The 24912-nt window shown below is 37.7% G+C and overlaps 2 protein-coding genes across 2 annotated transcripts in view; one reads left to right on the top strand and one right to left on the bottom strand.

Annotated features, from left to right (window-relative positions):
* The window catches only part of LOC115666161 (uncharacterized), a 102658-nt gene that overhangs the window by 63691 nt on the left and 14055 nt on the right, over positions 1-24912 (top strand). The gene's annotated exons all lie outside the window — the stretch shown is intronic.
* Positions 8249-10395, bottom strand: LOC115680451 (transcription factor bHLH162-like). The gene is made up of 3 exons (XM_056316057.1): positions 10132-10395; positions 9204-9534; positions 8249-8526 (listed from the first exon to the last, which is right to left on the bottom strand). The coding sequence occupies exons 1-3, from the start codon at positions 10326-10328 to the stop codon at positions 8440-8442; spliced, it is 615 nt and encodes a 204-aa protein (XP_056172032.1). The 5' UTR covers positions 10329-10395; the 3' UTR covers positions 8249-8439.

Here is a 24912-nt window from a genome sequence, read left to right as displayed (position 1 = left end):
GATTGAAACAGACTTTCCTGATAAAAGTACGATGAAAAGAGGAGAAGTTCTTATCTCATGTTTTTTCTTTTCGAGGAAATTCCATTATCGCCAGTACCAAGATAGTCAAAAGTTGTGCAGTATAGTTCTTACCACTTTTATACGGTGCAATCACTCTCAATCTGAGGTTGTGGATAGAGACGTATGAGTCATGTCGCTTCCCATCTTGGGTAATATGCTTTCGTCAGGGTTGATGTCTAGGGATCATCATGTGATTGGACAGAATTTTCCGACGGTCTACCAATCACTTAAAAGAAATCATTTACTAGCACGTAATTTTGACTTCGCAACCGTAAAAACAAGTTGGGTAAATTCGGGTTTCCTCCATTTTACATGGACCTCCATTGAAAAATGGCGATCCTCCATCGACAAGGATTTTCCAACTACAGCATCGATGCTCCCAACTTATCTGGAAAGAGAGGGACGAAGACAAAAAGATTGGGCTGCAAGGATGTATGAAGATTGAGAAAGGACGGGAGAGAAGAGTGTTGTAGTTGGGCAGCGGCGTTTGTTGGGTGGTTGTGACTAGACTACGACAGTAATGGCGATGAATTGGGCTTAGGACGAAAGGGGGGATTATAAAGTTTGGTAGACTCAAGCCTATTTAACTTTTTGCACACAATAGTGATCCGCGATTCTCCAAGGCTTAGGGTTACAAGTAGGAACTATAGAGGAAAATGTTTTTTTTATGGTTTAACAGTATAATTAAATTTGATTCTATCAATAATCACTTTTCTTTATGTCATTAATCACTTCTTTCCATGTCCAATTTATTCTCTTCTCTTAATTATTTATATATAACAAACTATTTCAATAGTAACGAAAGTGCACGTGTTCGTCTCTTCAATGGCCACGAGATCTTCAATCTCTTCATTGGAGGCAATGATATGAGGATGATAATTTCCTTTTTCAGTCTTTTTTTTAATTTTCTTTATTTGCACTTTGTTAGTTTTCTTATTTGTCAAAACCCATGTTCCCTTTTTAATTTTTTTTGCCAACATCATTTTAGATTTAAATCTGTTGATTTTTTAAAGAAATATTTAATGATATAAAAGCGTCATAAGCATGAGACGCAAACACTTGTCAGCTATCATGCGTGACATTTAAACGCGAAATTGGAGGGAATTGTAAAGTTGGGTAAAATTGGGATAATGGCACCATTTTGAAAGTTTTTATGAGTTGAAAAATAATTTAGAGTAAATATGTTCAGGTAGTACCAGATTTTCACGCCTTTTCTAATCAAAGCGGGTTTGATTAGAAAATTTGTGAAAGTAAAGCGATTTCATTAGACAAATCAAAAGTATACGGACTTGATTAGGAAAAACGTGAAAGTATAGGGATGAAAAAGATAATTTTGCCAAAAAGTAATCAATTATTTGAGCTATTGATGAGCCTATTAATAAGGTAATTGCATCCTAAGCAAACGGTCTCTAGATGACGAATAATTGGTGAGGTATTATGGATGACGTCCCATGAGATCTCCTTTTACCATTTGCAGCGTTAAAGTGCATGAGTGGACCGTAAAAAGCATGAAAATTGATCACTACTCCTTTGTTTGCTTCTTCCCTTAAAAATAGAAAGCCTAAAGTGCCTTCCTTCGTGCAAGTGCATTCACATGTAATATCGACATGTACAATGTGCATGATTCACAAGTTTCAAGTCTCTAGAACGTCAACTATCTCCTTTGTAAAATTTTTAGGATATAATTAAGATTAAAAAATCTGACGTCAATTTCTATTCGTTTAAGAATCTTATTAAAGTTCAAATAGATTTAGTTAATTAAGAAAAAGTAAAGATATACACCGTGATAGTAGAGGAAAAATTACCAAAATAATCCTAAACCTATTGTAATTGTGCCAATTCAGTCATAAACATTTTTTTTGTGCCAATTTAGTCCTAAACCTTTTGCATTTGTGCCAATTCAGTCCATCGGGCTAATTTTGGCCGGCCGGTGATGACGTGGACGCTGGCCGGCCGATTGACGCTAATGTGGCAAATTTTACTATTATTTTTTATTTTTTCGATTTATTTATTTATTTTTTCTTTTCTTTTCTTTTTCCTTTCCTTTTTTTTTTTCCCCTTTGTCTTCATCTTTAACCTTTGGTCGGTGAGGTTGGCCCTACAGGCCGCTGGCGAGGCTCGACCTCGCCGGCGTTGGGTGAGGCTGACCTCGTTGTTGCTGGGAGAGGACGAGCCCTCGCTAGATCTGGCAAGGGGTCGTCCTCGCCGTTGCTGACTAGGCTTGGCCCCGCCGGTAACTGGCAAGGTCGGCCGAGGCTCGACCTCGCCGTTGCTGGGCGAGGCCGACCTTGCCAGTTGCCGACGAGTTCAAGCCTCGCCAGATCTAGCGAGGGGTCGTCTTCGGCATCACTCTAGCAAGGGCTCGAACTCACCGGCATTGGCGAGGTTGGCCTCGCCTAGCAACGGCGGGGTTGAGCCTCGCTAGTTGTCGGCGGGGCCGAGCCTTGCAGCGATGGCGAGGAAGACCCCTCGCCAGATCTGACAAGGCTTGAACTCGCCGGCAACTGGCGAGGCGATCTGGCGAGGGGTCTTCCTCACCGTCGTTGGCGAGGCTCGGCCTCGTACAACGCTAGTGAGGTCGAGCCTCACCAACGGCCAGCTAGGCCGACCTCGCCGGCTTCCACCTCTAGGCGATCGCCGGTCCGGCGACCGGCCAAAGGTTGAAGATGAAGATGAAGGGAAAAAAAAAAAGAAAAGGAAAGGAAAAAGAAAAAAGAAAATCTAAAAAAATAAAAAATAATATTAAAAATTACCACATTAGCGTTGGCCGATCACCTGGCCGCCATCCACGTCATTGCCTGTCGTCCAAAATTGACCGGATGGATTGAATTGGAACAAATCCAAAAGTTTTAGGACTGAATTGGCACAAAAAAAAGTTTAGGACTAAATTGGCACATTGCAATAGGTTTAGGGCTGTTTTGGTAATTTTCCCAATAATAGATGCTTTAGGACCAACAAAGTTTGATAACCTGAAAAATTGCCCAACAGGTGTTCTTTTCTTCGCGCCTTACTTTGTTCAGGAACATTTACATGTAATTGTTGACATGTACAATGTGCGTGATTCACTAATCTCTAGAACGTCTACTATATCTTCTGTAAGATTTCTAGGAGATAATTAATTTTTGGAAATTCAGTGTCAATTTCATTTCGTTCAAAATCAAACAAATTCAAGCAGATTTAGTGAACTAAGAAAAAAAATTGATATATTCAGCGATAGTAGATGCTTTAGGACAGACAAAGTTGGATAACCTGAAGGATTGCTCAATAGGTATTATTTTCTTCGCTAAAGGTGTGAATTCAAATTGTAGTATTTGTGCTTTCAGTGGTGGACCCAACTTTCCAGCTAGGAGACGAACTTAGCTTCAAGAAATTATCCGTAGAAATTTTGACTTAACTAATCCTGCGATTAGAAATAAACTCAAATTATGCAAAGGCATACTCTTGGATTAGCATATAAATCACAAACAAGCAACATATGATGATTAAACTATTGGCTACAAACACGAAAATAGTCGATTTAATTTGTGGGGCTATCCGATTTTTCTCAGCTTTAGGCACTCAATTGTGCACATTCTACTTTGAGAAATCAATGTGTGCACTATTTTGCTATTGGAATAATGCTAATGCATAACCTTTGGATGCCTTTTCTCTCTGATTACATCTCGTGGTAGGTTACACATTGATAATATTCCAGTAATTTTGGATTCTTTTATTTCAGAAGGCATAAGCACAAGAAAGGAATAGTTAATGTTTTCCTCTCCATTATGAGATTCGTATTTAACATCCCAATATGCAATTTATTTGAGAAATCAATTCATTCTCATTTAATTTGATTGCATTAAAGCAAAACAAACTCAAACTACGGCATACTTAACCCAGAGGGAGATGATTCGACTAGATTATCCATAATCCATCATGAGAAATTCCACATTTACATGTTTAATATGTTAATACGATAAATAAGATTAAATAATCAAAAACCTGTTTCATGTTTGATTTTATCTAAATGCTTTTTAATTGGAATTTATTCATAATAAATCACTCAAATAAAAAAAAAGGAAGGTAAAAAGATGAGTTATACGGCCATGGCCCATTTGGATATCACACTTCGCATATTACCGAATTCAGAAGTGTACTCTCAAATTTTTTCCCGTGATTGATACACTCTTATCGACGATTAGCCTATTAATCAAACGAAGAGACATGTTTATAAATTAGATGAGCAACACGAGTTCGATTCCCCATATCATCAAATGTAAATAATCTCGTATTATGAGAAATCATTTCAAATCGTGTCTTATCCGGATCCATTATTGATACTGATCAATTGAAGGAGACTTCTCTCATAAAAGTAAGAAAAAAGAGAGGTTCTCGTGTCGCTGTGATTGCCTTTTCAAGTAAGTTCATCATCGCCGGTACCAAGAGAGTCAAAAGCTGTGCAGTGTAGTTCTTATCTGATCGATATAGTGCAAGCGCACTCAATTTGGGGCTGTGGAGAGAGACGTATGAGTAATGTCTCTTCACATTTTTGGTAATATGCTTTTCTCAGTGTTGATTTCAATTGTCCCCTGGCTGGGCTCCTTCATAGTGATTGGAATTGGCGTTGTTGAAGATTGATAGGATTTAACCACATGAGAAAATATTATTTACATACTTGGGTGGATTGGATTATGCAATGTGTGCGAAATCACCGAAGGGCAAGATATTCTAGAGCCTAGCGAGTTTTCATAAGTGTACCAATCATATGAAGTTCTAATTTACAAATCGTAACTTTGGAGTCACAACAGTGGAAACAAGTTGGGTAAATTCCCGTCTCCCCAATTTTACATGGGCCTCCATCGAAAATGGCAATATAGTCATCATGCATAAAAAATGTCATGTAAACGTGCCTTGCAAACACTGTCAGGCTCGTCAGTTGTCACATAGGACATTTAACAACATATTTGGACGGAATTGTCATGGAGGGTGTAAATGGGACAATGGTACGACTTTGGAGTTTTTATGGACTGAAAAATAATTTGGGATAAATATGTTCAAATAGTAATGGTTTAAGATTTTTTTGTGATATTAACCTGAAAAATATCCATATATTCTTTCTTTTCTTTTTCTCTTTTTGAAGAGTTAAGTCCCATTTCATTTGCCAAGTAGCATTCCATTGGGAATATTGGTAAGTCAAGTTCACACTAGGATTGCCTTATATTCTTCATTGGCTTACGCTAAAGTTCATTCTCTTTCTCACTTTCCATCCCATTAGGCCCCCTTTGTTTAAGTCTTGGCGGCCCCAAGTTATTGACTACTTAAAAAGCAAACGCAAAATTTAATACTAACATGGCCATAGCCAGTTTTTTTTTGGTTGGTCGGATGGCCATAGCCAGTTTGGATATCACAACTTTACACATCACCAAATGCAAAAGTGAACTTTCAAAATTTTTCCATAATCAATAAATTCTTGTTGATAATTAACCTAAAGATCAACGTACAGACATATTTACGAATCGAACGCGCAACATGAGTTCCATTCCCCATATCGTCAAATGTATACAATCTTGTATTGGGACGATTCATCCCAAATCGCTTCTTATTCGGATTCAACGGGTTTTTGATACCGACCAATTGATACTGACTTTCCTCATAAAAGTACCATAAAAAGAGAGTCAAAAGTAGTGCAGTATAGTTCTTACCTCATTTGTTGTGGTGCAATCCCTCTCCATCTGAGGTTGTGCAGAGAGACATACGAGTCATGTCGCTGCCCATAGCCAGGGCTGATGTCTACTTTCCCCTGGCTGGGCTCATCATGTGATTGGGCAGGATTTTCGACGGTCTACCAATCACCAAAAAGAAATCGTCTACTAGCACGTAATTTTGACTTCCCAACTGTGAAAGCAAGTTGGGTGGGATTCGGGTTTCCTTAGTTTTACATGGGCCTCCATTAAAAAATGATGATCCTCCATCGACAAGGATTTTCCAACTCCGGCATCGAGGGTCCCAATTTATCTGGAAAGAGAGAGGGACAAAGAGATAAAGAGTGGGCTATAGGGATGTACGAAGATCAAGGGAGGACGGGAGAGAAGAGTGTCATGGTTGGGGGGCAAGGATTGTTGGGCGGTTGTGACTTGACCACGACAATAATGGCAATGGATTGGGCTCATTGAGAAAGAGGGGATTCTAAAGTTTGGCAGACTCGAGCCTATCTAACCTTTTGCACACAATAGTGATCCGCAGTTCTCCAAGGCTTTAGGTCACGAGTAGGAACTACAGAGGAAAATGTTTTATTTTTATTTTTATGGTGTATCCCTATAATTAACCTTTTTTTATCAAGCATTACTTCTTTTCATGTCATTAATCGCTTTTTTTCATACCCGATAATCACACTTTTTCATGTCCAATTTAATCTATTCTCTTAATTGTTTATATATAACAAACTATTTCAACAGAAACGATGACGCACGCGTACGTCTCTTCAATGGCCATGGCATATGGATGTCTTTTGAATGGGGGCGATGACCCCAGGTTGATAATTTCCTTTCTCAGTCTGTTTTAATTTCTGTATTTTCACTTTGTTAGTTTTCTTATTTGTTAAAACCCACGTTTACTTTTTAATTTTTTGCCAACATCATTTTAGATTTGAATCTGTTGATTTTTAAAAGAAATATTTAATAATAACAAATGCCACATAAGTGTGAGATTCAAATGCTCGTCAGCTATCATGCAGGACATTTAACCGCGAAATTGGATGGAATTGTAGAGGAGGGTAAAATTGGATAATGGCACCATTTTGGGAGTTTTTATGAGTTGAAAAATATGTTCAAGTAGAACCATATTTTCTATGATAAATTCTGATGATATGGATATAGTCTTTATGTTCTTTTTCTCCTTTTGAAGAGTTGAGTCCCATTTCATTTGGCATTTTTAAATGCCAAGTTCATACTAGGATTGCCTCTATATTCTGCGTTGGCTTAATTTATAGTTCATTCTCTTGCTCACTTTCCATCCCATTAGCCATATGCTTCGTTTAAGTCATGGCGGCCCACAGTCGTCTTATTTCAAACGCAAAATTCAATGAAGTCGTCTTTGGTATGGTTCTTGTGTATCTCCCTGCGAGATTGACTTAGATTGTTTCGTGAAAAATTCTGAGAGCTAAACACTAAGTGATTATTGGTGTAATTGAGAGGTTGGGAACACTGAGAGTATTTAAGTAACTAATCTTCTTTATATCACTTCATCAACGGTAGACTCTTAGATTGCTCTTCGCTTCCCATGGAATGGGTCACATGGACTGAACCATGTAAATCGTGTCCGATTTATTTCCTCTTTTCTAGTTTATTTGTATTTGATTGCTTGTTAGCACAATAAGAGCAATATCCGTTCTACATCAAAAGGTTTCTCATTTCATAATTTTAGATAAGATCAAAACACCAAGATCCTAGGGAAACTCCACCTAGCTAGTAGAAGGTGGGAAATTTCTAAGATATGTGAATGTAATATACCATCTCATTTTTACTATTATTATGCATTTGATTATGCCGAATCGCCGTAACATCGTCAACAACTTTTACAATGCTTTTATACTTAATTATACCTACACGTTGTAATGTTATGCGATACACCAGAGGTATTTTAAAAGTGCCCGTAGAAGGTGATCCAACAAGAGGATTAAAGTCTGAGACCGTCGTTCTCCAAAAGGAAAAAAAATAAAAGAGCAGAAGGAAATATTCAAAGAAGGTTGTTGCTTGCATTCAGCACATAAACTACATAGACAATGCAACTTGTACTTTCACCAAATTAGAAGGTCTATGGTGTTGAAAGTATTCCACATCGCTTGTTTACGGGGTTATTATGCTCTTTATATCTATATACATAAGGTCTCTCTTCACCTATAAGGTTAAAACTTTTTGGTTGTATCTTCTAACATGATATCAAAGCAAAGTTCCGCCCACATGTTGTTCTTAATGCCGGCTTGCACGTGGGAGGGGGTTTAAGTATCCGACATCACTAACATAACAGGGCCAATTTCATATACGTTGCTCATGCAGTAGATTAAGTAGAATATTAAGAATCTCTTAATTATATAGAAATACTTAGAAATGATTTGTTATGAAAGATTTCAGAAATGAGAAGTGTGTTGATGTTCACACATATAATCAGTGAGGAAATTGCTTAGAGAGAGTGCGAGAGTACAAGACAATCGTAGTGACAACATGGTACTATGTCAGAAAACAAATGAAAAGCATTGAAAAAGTTAGAGCTAGCTTGTCCAGAGCTTTTATAAAATCATTCTTGAAACTCCTCGGAATTAAATATGTAGTTACATATTTATAAGAAACGAGTAGACAATCCTCTGAAGGTGCGATGACTCTGCAATATTCAACCAGCACTGGATTAATGAGGAAACTCCATTCGCGTATCATTGACAATCTTCCGCAGCCTTTCAGAGATTCTCTCATCTGAAGATTCGCCATCTCCAACCTACAATACACTCAACTTAGAAAGAATACTGAACAACCAGCTAATTGTAAAGACTGAAAGAAGGAAATGAAAACATCTCCTGCAAACCTTGGCCGGGAATTTCCTTCAAACTCTCCAGGTTACAAGTTAAAAGTCAATGAGGCTTCAGCTTTTGTCTACGTGGTGTGTAAATTAAACATGGTTGGCCCTTATGTCTTGCTGTCAATACCGCAACAACTGGTGAAAATACCTTGCACGGACAAGGGAAATCTCCTATGACCAATTTGTGCTTCTCAAGCCTGCTCTAGAAATTCCTAAACGAGTCATCTTGAAGCGAGGCGTATAAAAACCCGTTTACTGGTACCGGCAGCACGTGTTCGATTCCCACACCATCAAACAAGTTCATCTTTGGGTCAACTACCAAGGTTTTGACTACCATCTAATACAAGAAACAAGATAATGAGAACATTCATGATCAACATGATTTTACTACTTGAGTGAGTTTGGCATCCTCGACACATAAAAATAAGTGGATCATAGTTGAATGCCTAACAGAATTTTACCACCTCACTCCATAAACTAATTTTATATATCATCTCTAAGTATGAGTTCCAAAATTCTAGGTTTTCTAGTACACTTTTTGTTCTAAATGTATAATTTCTAACCATTTTGGGATCAAAATATAAACAAATTCCTGCCTTGGCATGAATGGTGTGAAGCATTGCATCACCAACATCAGAGAAATTGGCATTGACAATATGAGCTCCTTCTTCGTGAATCACACGAACAATCTCATTGAACATGAACTGGCCAGCCAATCCAGTGACAAGAACAACCTCGAGGATTGACCCGGTGTTCCAAATTGCATTCTCTGGCGGCTTGAACCTGATTGTTGGTCCATTGTTCATGTCTATGTTGATCTTTTCAATTTCCAACAACCTCTCCTTCTGCTCCCTCAATTTCTCCACCTTCTCTTCTAAGTTCTTTATGTAATTGGCGGCTCTGCCTAATTGATTGGGCAGTGACAAGGTTGATTTCTACAACCAAATCATAAGTAAGGAAGGACAATGTCAACACAAACTTGATCAAAATGCATTAACAAATATACTTGGAACAAAAATTCAGAGACTTTGAACTCAAGAAGATACCACCTAAATTCACCCTCATCGACAAAATCTATCACATACCAATATGATGAACCTCATACTGGACCCTCTCTTAAAAACTTCCATTTGCAAATAACCCGAATCTCGTACTTAATTTTCTTAAAATTGTGCTCAACTCTCACTACCACTTTACAATCCACACCATGCTAGACATTTATCGTCAAGCTCGAATGAGGGGACATCACCATCCTTAGCGTTTTACTAGAAGTTTGACCAAAGGAGAAACAGGAAAAAACCCTAGATGGGTTCCTCGTGTTTAGGGGATTTAGTTTTGTTCTTTATTCATTTTAGACAAAATCGGAAAAAAACGCATGATTATTTCAAAAATGGCTAAAAGCACCATCTGAAAAACAGAATCTTGAAATCAATAATGGTGTTTTGTACGTAATATAACTGACATGAAAATAATACACTGTAGAGAGAGAGAGAGAGAGAGAGAGAGAGAGAGAGAGAGAGAGAGAGAGAGATCCCATGACTCTGTGGAGGGACAAGGGAGTGGAGCTCGGAGAAGAGGGCCTTCATTTGATTTCTCCTGTTTCTCTCTGTCGTTTTGCGGTCGGGTCTGGATGAACCGGGCTTGCTCTCCATCAAATCACACCTTGTAGAACTGAAGACCAAGATCAGAGCAGCATATGTTGCTGAGAAATCTGAGTGCATATGATTTGTTTGATTCCATACTTGTTGGAAGTGCTTTCACCGTATTGAAACCCCAAAGCGGGAAAAGTTAAAGTTAATATATGATTATGCAGATGCTATTCTCTGTAAAGGGTTCTAATCCTCAGTTGGCAAATTTTACTTTTTCTATGGGACTAACGTGGACCTTCCTTGACCATCAATTCCAAGGAATTAATTAACTTAAACAGTCTGTGAACAAAAACAGCTGCTAGAAGTATAATGTTTTGATTGGCCTCGCGATTATTTGATTAAATAGGATAAGAGAAGGTACGTAGTCTTGTATGGTGTGATTGGAGAATAAAACTATATGTATAATATATACTATTCTATGATGTTAAACAGAATTCTAGATAAGGTTTAAGAAAAAGGGCAAAGCCCAAATGGCTTAATCATTCAAAAATAGGAAGGACAATAATATCACATGTGTCATAACTTTAGTACGGCGTTCACTTAAGTGCCATAACTTTTTTTCGATCACTTGAGTATCATGAATTCTAAAAAGTTTTCACTTGAGTGCCACAACTTTCAATCGATCACTCGGGTGTCATAACTTAAAAAAAAAAATGTTCACCTAAGTTTTAGGAATTTCACGTGATATGGTACTTGTGGTTAACATTTTTAAAAAGTTATGACATTTGAGTGATTGATTGAAAGGTTATATGACACTTAAGTGATTGGAAAAAAAAATTATGGTACTAAAATGAGCGTTGTATAAAAGATATGGCATTCGAGTGATCGAAAGTAAAGTAATAATATTCAAATGAGTGCCGCACGAAAATTATAGTATTTATGATGTCTTTTTCCCGAAGTATGATCACCACATGATGGGCCCCTCTTGACGGCAGATCGTTGTTAGAGACCAATGAGAGAGAGAGAGAGAGAGAGAGAGAGAGAGAGAGAGATAGTATTACCGCGTGGTGGACCCCTGCTAATGGCAAGTGGAGAGAACAATAAATCACCATTATGGTAGTCACCAATTAATGATGTTTGTCACGAAAAACAAGCAATTCAACACAATCGAATATTGAATTTACAAAATTTGATCGACATCATTTACTCCATAAGAAGAGTTGTATAAGATTTCATTATAAAATCAAGCAATAATATAGAGATTATAATCACATTCGAGTCATTCAAATACTTTTATTGTCTCACGGCCCCTTACTACACATAATAATATACACAGTATTTAGCCTTCACAATGTCTTAAATCTCACAAAAGGAATATATAAATTTTATAAGATTATGTTACGGTCCTGTCCCATGTTCCCTATTCTAGTGCAGTGGATAGTATTAGTATGCTATGGTATGTTGTAGGTCCGATATCTCACAAGCCATGAGCATAGTTAGCCATTAGATGAAGTGTCATGGTAAAACTCATTGGGAAGCTGTGAAGTGGATCATCAAATATTTAAAAGAGACAATATACGCGGGTATAATGTACCAAAGGGATGGCAATGTTAGTAAGATCACTGGTTATATAGATTCAGATCACAATAGTGACTTGGATGAGTGCAAGTCATTAGCATGGTACGTGATTACACTAACAGGTGGTGCAGTGAGTAGAAAAGCATCGTTACAGAACCATGTTGCCTTGTCTTCGATCGAGATAGAGTACATGGTACTGACGTTTATAACGACGGAGGTGACATGGTTACAAGGTTTGCTCTTGGACTTTGGGTTGGAACAAAAAATGTTGATATACACTGTGATAACTAAGATGCAATATATCAAGAAAATAATAAGGTTTATTACGAGCTAACGAAACATATTGACATTATGTACCACTTCATTCGAGATGTCAAGGATAAGGTTGTTGTGAATAAGATCGCTCAAGCGGAGAACTCAATAGACATGATAACTACGCATGTTCCTTTGGCGAAGCTCAAGCTTTACTTGAGCACAATTGGTGTTGTAGAGAGTGAGCGCCCATCGAGGCATTGGGAGAGCAACATGGATGATGAGCACTATAACTAAGCTACAAATATTGAGCCAATGTGGAGAATTGTTAAATTATGTTTCAAGTTTGAACCATTTACAAAACCTAACCCGATTGGATGAGGAAAAATTACCAAAAAAGTCCTAAACCTCTTGCAATTGTGCCAATTCAGTCCTAAACTTTTTTTTTGGCCAATTCAGTCCTAAACCTTTTGCAATTATGCCAATTCAGTCCATCCGGCCACTTTTGGCCAACCGGCGCTAACGTGGACGCCGGGCAGCTGACGTGGCAATTTTTAATATTTATTTTTTTCTCTTTCTTTTTTTTTTTTTTTTTTTCACCTATCTTCTTCCTCGGTCGCCGGTCAGGGGATCGGCGAGAGGTTGAGGCCGGCGAGGTCCACCTCGCCGGCCATGGGTGAGGCTGGCCCTCGCCGTCACCGGGCGAGGCCTCACCAGATTTGGGCGAGACCTCGACCTCGCCCGGCCATGGCGAGGCTCGACCTTGCCCGGCGACGGTGAGGCCTCCCAGATTTGGCGAGGCCTCGCCGTCGCTGGGTGAGGTCGACCTCGCCCTGGCCATGGTGAGGTCGACCTTGTTCGGCAACGGCGAGGCTGGCCTGGCGACGGCGAGATCTCGTCAGATCTGGGTGGCCTCGCCGTCGCCGGGCGAGGCCTCGCCCAATCATGGCGAGGTTAGCCTCGCCGGCGACGGCGAGGCCACCCAGATCTGGCGAGACCTTGCCATCACCATGTCCGGACGTGGTCGAGCTTGCTAGGCCATGGCGACGGCGAGGTCTCGCCAGATATGGGCGGCCTCGCCGTCGCCGGGGGAGGCCTCGCCCAAATCTGGCGAAATCGACCTCGCCGTCACCGGGCGAGGTCGACCTCGCCATGGCCGAGCGAGGTCGAGCTCACCCAGCGACGGCAAGGCCTCGCCCAGATCTGGCGAGGCCTCGCCGTCGCCTGACGAGGTCGACCTCGCCAGTGCCTGTGAGGGCCAGCCTCGTCCATGGCCGGCGAGGTTGACCTCGCCGACCTCAGCCGCTCGCTGGTCGCCGGATCGGCGACCGGGGAAGAAGATAGGTGAAAAAAAAAGAAAGAGAAAAAAATTTGAAAAATAATAAATTTTTTTTTTAAAAATTGCCATGTCAGCCGGCCGATCAAAAGTGGCCGGATGGACTGAATTGGCACAATTGCAAAAGGTTTAGGATTGAATTGGCCACAAAAAAATTTATGACTGAATTGACACGATTGCAAAAAATTTAGGACTTTTTTGGTAATTTTTCTATTGGATGATATTGATTGGCTTTGTTAAAATGTAGAAAAGAAAATTTAATATATTTCTAGCGCTACAAGACAAAATAAGGGGCACTCCTAGTTTATGATGTGTATAGATCCATAGTCGCTACAATTGCCTTTTATTTTGTGGGCATACAAAAAGAAAGGAAGTGGGGCCAAGAGGGCAAAAGAAAAGGAAAAAAAGGAAAAACCAATCAAAATACAGGGTTTTTTCTTTTTTTTAGCCTATGTAGTTTTTACATAGCTGCCAGAGGGCTCTCTTCTGCTCAAGCCTAGGTCGTCTTTTTCTTCGAAGACATAGCTGCACAGTATAGAAAGTCATGGGTTCCATGAGAGATGCAGCCACACAGTGATTGCCTATAGAGCTGCTACACGAAGAATGGAACGGAAAGCAAAGCTACTTGCTTGGTCATGGACAAGAGCTAGAACACACGTGGACTTTTGCTTTGAGTTTTATATTCAAGTGAGTTCTTTATTTATAAATACTTTGGATTTGGATATAATCTAGGTGTGAAAAATACTCGGGTGTATTGAGCGTTGTAACTCCGGTTCTTCGATTGCAGTGGATTTTTGCTGCTGCATGAAGAATGAAAAGGAAAGTAAAGCTCCTTGCTTGGCCATGCACAGGAGCTAGAACATACATGGATTTTTGCAATGAGTTTTATATTCAAGTGAGTTCTTTATTTGTAAACATTTTGGGTTTGGATATAATCTAGGTATGAAAAACACTCTAGCGTGTTGAACATTATAGCTTCGGTTCTCTGATTACAATGGATTTTTATTGCTGGCTCTCTGTGTGAATGTAGGTATCGACACTCGGACCGAACAAAACCGTTGAGTGCCAAAGAGCTTAACCATCAACGAAGATGTTGAGCAATGATGAAGAATAGTGAACCTTGAAGATGCTACTAAGCTTTCGTGGTAAGAAACTTTTTATGAGAGAGAGAACCATGAACAAAGCCATTGAGCCTCAAAGAAGAAGAGTTGAACCTTCAATGAAGATATTGAGCGCCAGTGTAGAAGAACGAAACTGAAGAAGCTCTGGAGCGTTTTTGGTAAGACACTTGTTATGTTTGGAAAAATGACTTTCTTTGTTCAAAACCAAAAATTCATTTTCCTAATTTTAAGCGTAGGTGTTTTCCCCTTTCAAATATTAGCTTGGTATAGACTCATGAAACTTGTCATTCACCTTGTACCGTTGTTTTTTCCTTTTTCAGAATCCTCTCCTTGTGCATGAGTTGAAATAACATAGTGGCCAATATTTAACTTGCTTACACAAGGTAGTGTAACAAACATAGTGAGAACACTATCTGACAATTGTAGCGAAACTAAACTTGCACCTAAGACCACATACACGAATCTATTTATATGCGTGTAATTGCCGGACATCGATGAATTTGTCTCTTAAATAAATTGCACAACTGAAACTAAACGAAAACCAATATATTAGGTCCAAATAGCCTATTCTAAATAAGTCGGTTCTTCAAAAGAATAATTGCTATATGCACATGTATAATGTTTGGTTTACATAGATTGTCCCGACTTTATGTCACACGCAAGCATAATCAAATATTTTGATTTTGGATAGTACTCAGGGGCTTTAATTGTAGATCCTAAGTAGAGGATCTAGAAACTTATGCCAAACCTTAAGATCTAGAAATTCATGATTTTTTGTCACAAATCATCTAAATTTATGTGAACCTTGCTTTTGTTTTTCTAGGATTTATATAAAAAATAAAAAGACATATATTAAATTGATATGAGGACAATGACCCTTTAATATCAAGCATATATATCTTGAGATAAGTGCAAAAATAGGACTTGACATTTTGGCTGTGGTCAATTAAGGATTGAAGATTTTATTTTGGTCAATCGAGGACCTAAGATATAAAAAGACGACAAGAAATTTCATATGCCCGATTTAAGTTGATGGCAAGCTGGAGACCTGATTGATACTCTTTTAAAATCTTAAGCCATCAATTGACCACAAGTCCTCAATTTTCAAACGCTCAAAACATTGAATCTTGTTTTTGCACTTATCCATATATATCCCACATTATATTTAGATCAACATTACAGAATAAGCATCAATAGCTAGTGGGAAAGGAAAAGATTATGCACTAAGCATTGGATAGATTAGAGGGATGAAGTAATTAATGAATCCCAACGAGCTTTTCAGTGTTGACACTGCTTGTGTATTACCGTTTGAAGTTCTTTGACAACGGGAAAATAATAGAAGAAAAAATATATCTTCTGTCCCTCTACTTTCATGTTTTTTTTAATTGAGTCATTGTTACTTTAATTTTCCCAATCAAATCATTCAACTTTCCAAATATTGAGTCCCCTTTGACAACAAATCCGGTTGACGTGGCCGTCAATGACATGCTTCAAAGTTGTCTTCATTAGCTCAAATTTTCCATACATGTGCACGTGGGGATTCGCCCCATTTTACTTGCATCGTGCTTTGGTGTCGTCCAACGATTATGTCAGTTGAATTTGGGCGGATTTATTGTTGAAGGGATTTTATTAGAAAATTTGTGAAATTAAAAGGACTTCATTAGGTAAATCAAAAGTGTACATACTTGATTAGGAAAAACATGAAAGTATAGGGAATAAAAATACATTTTTTCCAAATGGTAATTGTTATAATATGTCTCGAGTTTAAATCCGTTGAACAAACCTGACCCGAATTAAATTATACGGTACGTAAAATTTGAAAACCGAATATTAGTTGTACAGGGATTTCCTTCCATTTTAACTTTAAAGTCGGCCATCAAATAAAAGAAAAAAAAAAGGAAATTATGGACTTTAATGAAAAGCGTGGGTTTGCTGATTGGGTCAGAGAAAGCAAAGGAGCCAACAAGGAAAGTGGACTTTTATTCTGAACCTTTTCTTTCTGAGTTGGAGGTGGACTCTACTTCAAGAGGAAAGTTTGACCGTGGAGCCCACGTATAAATGTGAGCTGTTCTTTTGCCGCAAGTGTGCATGCCATGGTTGATGCGAGTGAAAAAGATCTCAAAGCACCGTTTCTCAAGCGAGTACTTGGCAGGGGTTTATTTTCGTTGGTTTTCGCTCGTGCAATTACACCAAGAAGTTTCAGTATTAAAGTCGATTAAATTTTGTGATAAGATTTACGTATAATTTTTTCGAGAGATTGAAAGATTTTGTGAAGATTTGTAGGGGTAAACACTACGTGATTTTTTGTGTGTAATTGAGGATTTGAGAAATACTTAGAGTGTTTGAGTGACTTGAGTGTGATTGTAACCTCTGTTGTATCGCTTAATCTAAAGTGAAATTTCGTGCTACTCTCCCCGTGGACGTAAGTCACTACGACCGAACCACGTAAATTTTGTGTATGATTTATTTTCTTATTCTGTCTATTTTATTATTTGATCGCTTGCTTCTGCCAACAATTGGTATCAAAGCTAGTCTTGACTGAGTTGAAGCAAATCGATAGCGATTGAAGAAGAAAAAGTGAAATCAATAGATTTAATAGGAAGGATTTTGATTTCTGGAAGATGCAAATTGAGGATTATTTGTATAAAATGAAACTGCACTTGTCCCTGTTTAAGGAGAAGCCAGAAATGATGAAGCAAGCTGATTGGAAATTGCTAGATAAACGAACTTTGGGTGTTATTCTGCTAACGTTGGCTCGTAACGTAGCATTTAACATTGTGAAAGAGACGACCATTATGAGTTTGATGAAAGCATTGTCGAACATGTACAAGAAGTCCTCTACAAAGTTTATTTGATGCGACATTTGTTGAACTTAAAGATAGGCAAAGTTGCATTAGTTGATGATCATATTAATGAATTCAATGAGATCATTAGTCAATTGAATTCAGTTGAGATTGATTTTGGAGATGAGATACGTGCTTTGATTCTATTATCCTCATTGCTTGATAGTTGGAATACTGCTGTTACCGTTTTAGTAATTCCTCCGGATCAACAGGTTTGACGTTTAATGGGGTTCAAGATTCATTTCTAAATGAGGATATCCATAGAAGAGAATCTGGTGAACTTGTATATGCTGCTTTAGTAGATGAAAGAAGAGGAAGAACTGATACTCGTGTTAGCAGAAATAGTATAAACATGAAAATATAAAGTCAGTCTAGGACCGGTAGTACTATATGTTAGAGTTGTAACAAAAAAGGGCATCTTAAAAGGGATTGCTTTAAGCTAAAAAATGATAAGGGTAAGGGAATTAGAGTTGAGTTTACAGATGATGTTATAGTTGTATCTGATAGTAATTCGGATAGTGTTGATTTTGTTTTGTTTGTCACTGATGATTCGTCGTTTGGCAAATGAATTATGAATTCTAGTTGTTCTTTTCACACTACACCAAATAGGAACTGGCTTACTATGTATCAATGCATGGATAGTAGTAAAGTACAGTTGAGAAACAATGCTAAGTGTTATGTTGTGGGTGTTGGTGATATTAAAATCAGAATGCATGATGGCATCCTAAGGACATTGGCTAAAGTGAGGCATGTTCCAGAGTTGATGAGAAATCTTATTTCCTTGAGTGTCTTGGATTCAGTTGGGTATTAGTATATTTTAGAAAGTGGAATTCTGCAGGTTGTTCGAGGTGCCTTAGTGATAATGAGCGGAATTAAGCATACTGACATATATGAGTTTCAAGATGAAACAATGACAGAATTTACCGTGGAGACGTCGGAGGCATCCATTCGAGAGTCTAAATTATGGCATATGCGTTTGGGGCACTTTAGCGAGAGAAGCCCGAAGATTTTAAGTGAAGGGAATTTGCTATGTGGTTATGTTGCTAACAAACTGAATATATGCAGGTGTTGTAACTTAGATATACGACAGAAAGTGCAGTTTGATACGACTGTTAAAGAAACCACGGATGCACGCACGTTGTGACGTTTTCCTTCAAGGAAGAGTGCTAGATTCATGTTAATTGTTGTGGACGACTACTTGAGGAATACCTGAGTGTTTGTGCTAAGACACAAGTTTAATGTTGTTGTTAGGATCAGACAGTTAAAAGCTTTGATGGAAAAGGAGACTGGTAAGATGATCAAGCAGGTGCAGACTAACGATAGCATGGAGTTTTGCTCGAAATTGTTAAACGAATTCTGCATGAAGGAATGCTCAGTGAAACACCGCACTAGTGCCAGTGAACCACAACAAGTTGCAGAGTTGATGAGTAGAACAATACTGGAGACGATCCAAAATTTTTTCTCTAATGCTGGTATAGTTAGGAGATTCCTAGCGGATGCGCTTAGTACGACGAGTTATCTGATGAATAGATCCCCATCAACTGCGATTAGATGTCAGACTCTCGAAGAAGTGTGGTCAAGTAACATTGCTTCTTATTTTGTTCTTAGAATATTTGGTTGCTAATGTTATATTTGAGTTAGAGATGGTAAGCTCGATGGAAGGGAAAAAAAGTGCATGTCTATGTTATGCATAAGGTGAGCGGGACTAGTGGTTGTGATGCGCGGAATTAAATTCACATGTTCTCAGCAAATAAGTTACATTCGACGAGTCTCTAGTACTTCTGGGTAAGAGTGATTATAGGAGTATTTATACGGATCTAAATGTTGTTCAACTTGAGGTGGAGTTGCAACCAAAAACTCTTGAGATAGCGAGTATTAGCAAAGTAATCGGCATAAATGGTGCTTGTAGCGAAGTGGAGCTCATAGAGACAATAATTATTGTAACTGCTGATATGGACAAGGTATGTGTTTGATTTTCTCATAGATATGGACGCAACATTAGTTTTGCTTTATCTGTGGTTAAGAAGGTTATGTCGAAAAATCCTTGTGAAGTGGTTAAAGGACCACATGGAGTTGGTGTTCTTGTGAGATCCACAGTTATAGCGAAGTTCAAGTGCGACTTGGACTTGGAAGATGTCTGTGGCGGTTGAGCCCATTGGGGGCTGTGGAAGAGTAGTAGCGAAGTTTGAATTTTTAGCAAAGCGATTGTGACTTGGCTCAACGTCGAGCCAATGTAGAGATTATTATAATATGTCTCGAGTTTAAGCTCGTTGAACGAATAAAAAAGAAATTATGGACTTTAATGAAAAGCGTAGGTTTGCTGATTGGGTCAGAGAAAGGAAAGAAGCCAACAAGAAAAGTGGACTTTTATTCTCAACCTTTTCTTTTCAAGTTGGGACTCTACTTTAAGAGGAATATTGTTTGACCGTGGACGCCTCGTATAAATGTGAGCTGTTCTTTTGCCACAAATGTGCACGTCGGGTTTGATGTGAGCGAAAAATCTGGAAACGCCATTTCTCAAGCGAGTGCTTGGCAGTGGTTTATTTTCATTGGTTTTCGTTTGTGCAATTACACAAGAAGTTTAAGTGTTGAAGTCAATTAAAACTTGTAATAAAATTTATGCATAATTCTTTCGTGAGATTAAAAGATTATTTTATGAGGTATCGTGGTGCTAAATACTGCGTGAATTATTGATTGTAATTAGGAGCTTAGGAAACACTGACGGTGTTTGAGTAAACCAAGTGTGATTGTAATCCCCGTTATATCGTTTAATCTATGGTGGAATTTCGTGCTACTTTCCTCATGAACGTAAGTCACTATTATCAAATCATGTAAATCTAATGTTCAATTTATTTTCTTATTCTATTTATTTGTTTATTCGATCGCTTACTTCTACAACAGTAATGAATTATTTGAGCTATTGATGAGCCAATTGATCAGGTAATTGCATCCTGAACAAACTGTCTCTTGATGACGAATAATTGGTGACGCATTATGGATGACGTCCCATAAGATCTCCTTTTACCATTTTCTGCGACAAAGCGCATGAGCGGACCCTAAAAAGCAAGGGCAATCACGAGTCCTTTGTTTGTACTTTGCTTCCTCATACGAAGAAAAGCCTCAAGCGCCTTACATTATCCAAGAGCATTCACATGGAACAGTGGACACGCACAATGTGCATGATTCACAAGTTTCCGGTCTCTAGAACGTCGATTATATCTTCAGTAAACTAGGATAAAGATTTTGGGAATCCAATGTCGATTTCGACTCGTTTCAAAGACAGATAACAATTCAAGTATATTTGGTAAATTAATGAAAAAAGATAACATATTCGCTGATAATAGATGCTTTAGGACAGACAAAGCGAAATAACCTAAAGAATTGCTCGGTAGGCGTTATTTTCTTCGCACCTTACATTGTCGAAGAGCATTCATGTGATTCACAAGTTCCAAGTCTCTAGAAACGTCTATCCACCGTAACTTTTGTAAAATTTCAAGGATATATTTAAGTTTTGGGAATCCAACGTCAATTTCAATACTTTTCAGAATAAGATAAGAATTTAAGTAGATGTAGTTAATTCAGGAAAATATTGATACATTCAATGATTAAAGATGCTTTCGAAAAGACAAAGTTAGATAATCTAAAGAATTGCTCAACAGGTATTACTTTTTATCGTGCCTTACTTTGTCCAATAGCATTCACATGTAGTTGTTGACGTTTACAATATACATGATTTACAAGTTTCAATGATTAAAGATGCTTTCAAAAAGACAAATTTAGATAACCTAAAGAATTGCTCAACGGGTGTTACTTTTTATTGTGCCTTACTTTATCCAATAGCATTCACATGTAGTTGTCGACCTTCATAATATTCGTGATTCACAAGTTTCAAGTCTCTGGATTGTTGACAATATATCCTATAAACTTTCTATGATATAATTAAGTCTTGGGAATCCGACGTCAATTTCAATTCGTTGCAAAATTAGATAAAAAAAAATTCAAGCAGATTGAGTAAATTAAGAAGAAAAAGTATATATTCAGTGATAATATATGCTTTAAAACAGACAAAGTTGGATAACCTAAATGATTGCTCAACAGGTGTTATTTTCTTCGCTAAAGGTCTAAATTATTCGGTGACGGATCCAGGATTCCCACTTAGGGAACGAGCTTAGATTTAAGAAATTATCCGTAGAAATTTTGAACTAAGTAATCGCGTGATAATAAGTAAGCTAATTATATAGAGACATTTCATTAAATTCATGAGGGAGCACACATGTCATGGATGTCAGATGACAACAGACTCTTCAACGTGGGATATGTAAGGATAAGTCAGAAGTGAATCCTAACGAGCTCACTCTCGAAAGCTTGAAGAGATAAGATATGCAGGCATGTCGGGATAAATCATTTTAGAGATAATTGCTCAAGATCCCTTCAATTTTGGCATAATTACTTATAAAATAGCCTTCAAATTTTGAAAAACTACACATCACCATCTTTCTAAAATTTGACACTGTTGTACAGTAACCTTCGAATTTTCGAAAGGACGATAAACAGACATCCATAAAGCAGCTTTAGCTCTTGTTTGATTACATGACAAAAAAGTGTGTGGAGATCATTTCCGCATGGGCAAAGGCAGTGACTATATTTTCTTTCGCCCTTTTGGCCTGTTTGGACATCACACTTTACACATCAAATTCAAAAGTGTACTCTCAAATTCTTTCCGTTATCAACAAATTCTTGTCGATGGCTAGCCTTCTCATTTAAGAATGGACATGTTTGTGAATCGGATGATGAAGCACGAGTTCGATTCCTTATATCATCAAATGTAAACAACCTCATATTTGGATGGTTCAACCCAAATCATGTCTTATCCGGATCTAATGGGTTCTTTATACTAGCCAATTGAAAGCATCTTTTCTTATAAAAGTAAGAAAAGAGAGGAGGAGTTCTTATCCCATTGTGATTGTCCGTCCAAGGTAATGTCACCATCGCCAGTGCCATTAGAGTCAAAAGTTGTGAACTATAGTCCTTGTCTCATTGGTATAGTGAGAGCACACTCAATTTGAGGTTGTGGAGAGAGACATGTGAGTCATGTCTCTTCACATGTTGGGTAATGTGCTTTTCTCACTATTGGTGTGGATTGGCCCTTTGCCGGCCTCATCATAGCGATTGGAATCGGCTTGTTGGAGATTAGAAGGAAACTTTCAATCATATGAAAAGATTGTTCTCCTAAAGATTCTCTACAGATTGAGAGCCTAGTAAGTTTGTTTCCATCGGTCTACTAATCACTATGAATTTCTTGTTCACGAATACGCAATTTTGGCTTCACAGCGGTGGAAACAAGTCGGTCAAATTTGGGTTTCCCCAATTTTGCATGGGCCTTGGCGATATGGTCATCATGCACAAAAAGTGCCACGTCAGCGTGCCCCACAAACTCTGTTACCTTCGTTGACCATCACGTACGGCATTTTAACAATGAAATTGGACAGAATTCTAGTGCAAGGTAAAATTGTGATAGTAGTACTACTTGAAGGGTTTTTATTAATCGGAAAATAATCTAGCGTAAATACGATCGAAATAGTACCGGTTTAAGACTTTTTGCGATATTATCCCTAATAACATAGATATACTCTCTCTATTCTTTTTCTCCTTTCGAAGAGTCGAGGCCCATCTCATTTTGACAAGCGAAATGCCAAGTAGCATTCTGATAATCGCCTGAGAAAAATGATGAGTCCGTACTAGTATTGCCTTTGTGTCCTGCACGGCTTTACGCTAAATTTCTTTTTTTCTTCCTCACTTTCCATCCCATTAATCACCCTTCGTTTCAAGTATTGGCGGGCCCAAAGTCGTCCATTTTAAAATGCAAAATTCAATAAAAGTAGAAATGATATTTGCCAATGCCAATCGCTTTTTGAACTCGAGACTCAGCCAAGACCAAAGGATTACTATAGTCTTGCCCATGTGACCAAATCGCATTGCGAGAGAACATGAGATCTCGAAGGTTTCGAGGGCGTTACTAAACTGTCGGTTACAATCATTAATCATGATCATACTCACCAGTCGTGTATTTTCTCGAATATACGATTTATTAGTTCGTAACACGTGTTCATCACACATAAAATTTACCACACAACCAAAATCATAGCATCGTCCTCTTCTCTCCCCCCCAACTGTTAATAAACTATTGGTTACGTTTGGTAGTCGAGATAAAATTCAGGATAAGATAAATTTTATTCTATCCCGTGTTTGGCACCTACCCAAGACAAAATAAAGTTGGATATAGGAAAGACATAACCCGGATAAAATTATCTCATAAGGAAGGTGGGATAAAGATGGATAGGATTTCTAATATTCATATAAAAGTTATTTTTATCGTATAACAAATATGTTAAACTAATAAAATTAAAATAATATATGAATATCAATAATATTTGAATATTAATATAAAAATTCAAAATAACAAAAAAAACAACAATTTCGTTTTTATTTATTCTTATTTTTATTTATATATTCGAATTTATTTCTATGTTACGATATAAATTTCATATATATATATATATATATATATATAAATTTAATATTTATATTTACTACATATTTTAGGTATATTAGTATAGTTTACTATTTAATTAATTTTTATTAGAGAATAATGGCATGTGAAAAAAGAAATAAAAAAGAAAAGAATTAAAAAAGAGAGGGAAAAATAATAAAAAAATGACCAAATAAAAAAGATGTAGGTAAGAGTGTGGTGAGAAATTTTTATCGTGTCAATTTTGTGCAAATTTTAGGTTCATTTACACTGATATGACATTCATAACAAATAATAGATATGGTAATATATAAAAATATCCGGCTTTATTACTACGATTCACCAAACAGTAAATAGACTATAGCAAATCTCTTGTATTTCATATCTTATCCTATCCAATCCTATCCTGCCTAGAAATCCAGACGATCAAACGCAACCAAAGGGTCCGGGAGTGGTGTCTTTTTCAAATATATGATTTATCGGATCGGTGTTCATCTCACATACAATTTACTGCACACGACCAAATTTAAACTTTATCAAGGATGGGAGAAAGCTAGCGATGTTAGTGACCCTATTCCGGGCGTCGCAAATGTTAGATCATGTACTTCATTTGACATCTTATCGTAACGAGAGCAACACGGAAACGATATACCGAATCTATATGGACATCGAATCATCTCGTTCCATCAACCTTTCCTCATACTTTTGATTTATCTTGAACTAACACCGTTCAAGAACAATATCGGAAGTATGACTCAAATCTTTGCAGAAATGCCACGCAAAATCCAAAAGGCACGAAGCAATGTTGGGCAACTTCACGAGCAAAATCTTGGCCCGACCCGAATTGAAACAATCTCAAGTTAACTCCACTAAAATGGGCCTCGATGACTGAAATGATGGGCCACTTCTCTTGCTGATCCTCCACCATAATTCGAACGTTAATGAAAATATGAAGTTCGATATATCGCATTCCAGGTTCATTATTGTTTTTTAATTATCAAATTGCTTGTCAAGGGAATTCATTTTTGCTCTATAAGAAATTAGTTCGCTCTTAAAT

The sequence above is a fragment of the Syzygium oleosum genome, unplaced genomic scaffold (assembly GCF_021117445.2).
Source record: "Syzygium oleosum isolate NSW1041296 unplaced genomic scaffold, Sole_v2.1 Sole_v2.11, whole genome shotgun sequence".
Lineage (NCBI taxonomy): Eukaryota > Viridiplantae > Streptophyta > Magnoliopsida > Myrtales > Myrtaceae > Syzygium > Syzygium oleosum.
This window is presented reverse-complemented; position numbering and strand designations above follow the sequence as displayed.

Bases quoted from the DNA above. Each gene is read 5' to 3' on its own strand.
- LOC115680451 (XM_056316057.1), bottom strand. From the start codon at position 10,328: ATGCACTCAGATTTCTCAGCAACATATGCTGCTCTGATCTTGGTCTTC. The intron at 9,535-10,131 runs CTCTCTCTCTCT...GTAGAAATCAAC, and splicing joins CAGAGTCATGGGATCTCTCT to CTTGTCACTGCCCAATCAAT. The intron at 8,527-9,203 runs GCAGGAATTTGT...AGTGTATTGTAG, and splicing joins TTCACACCATTCATGCCAAG to GTTGGAGATGGCGAATCTTC.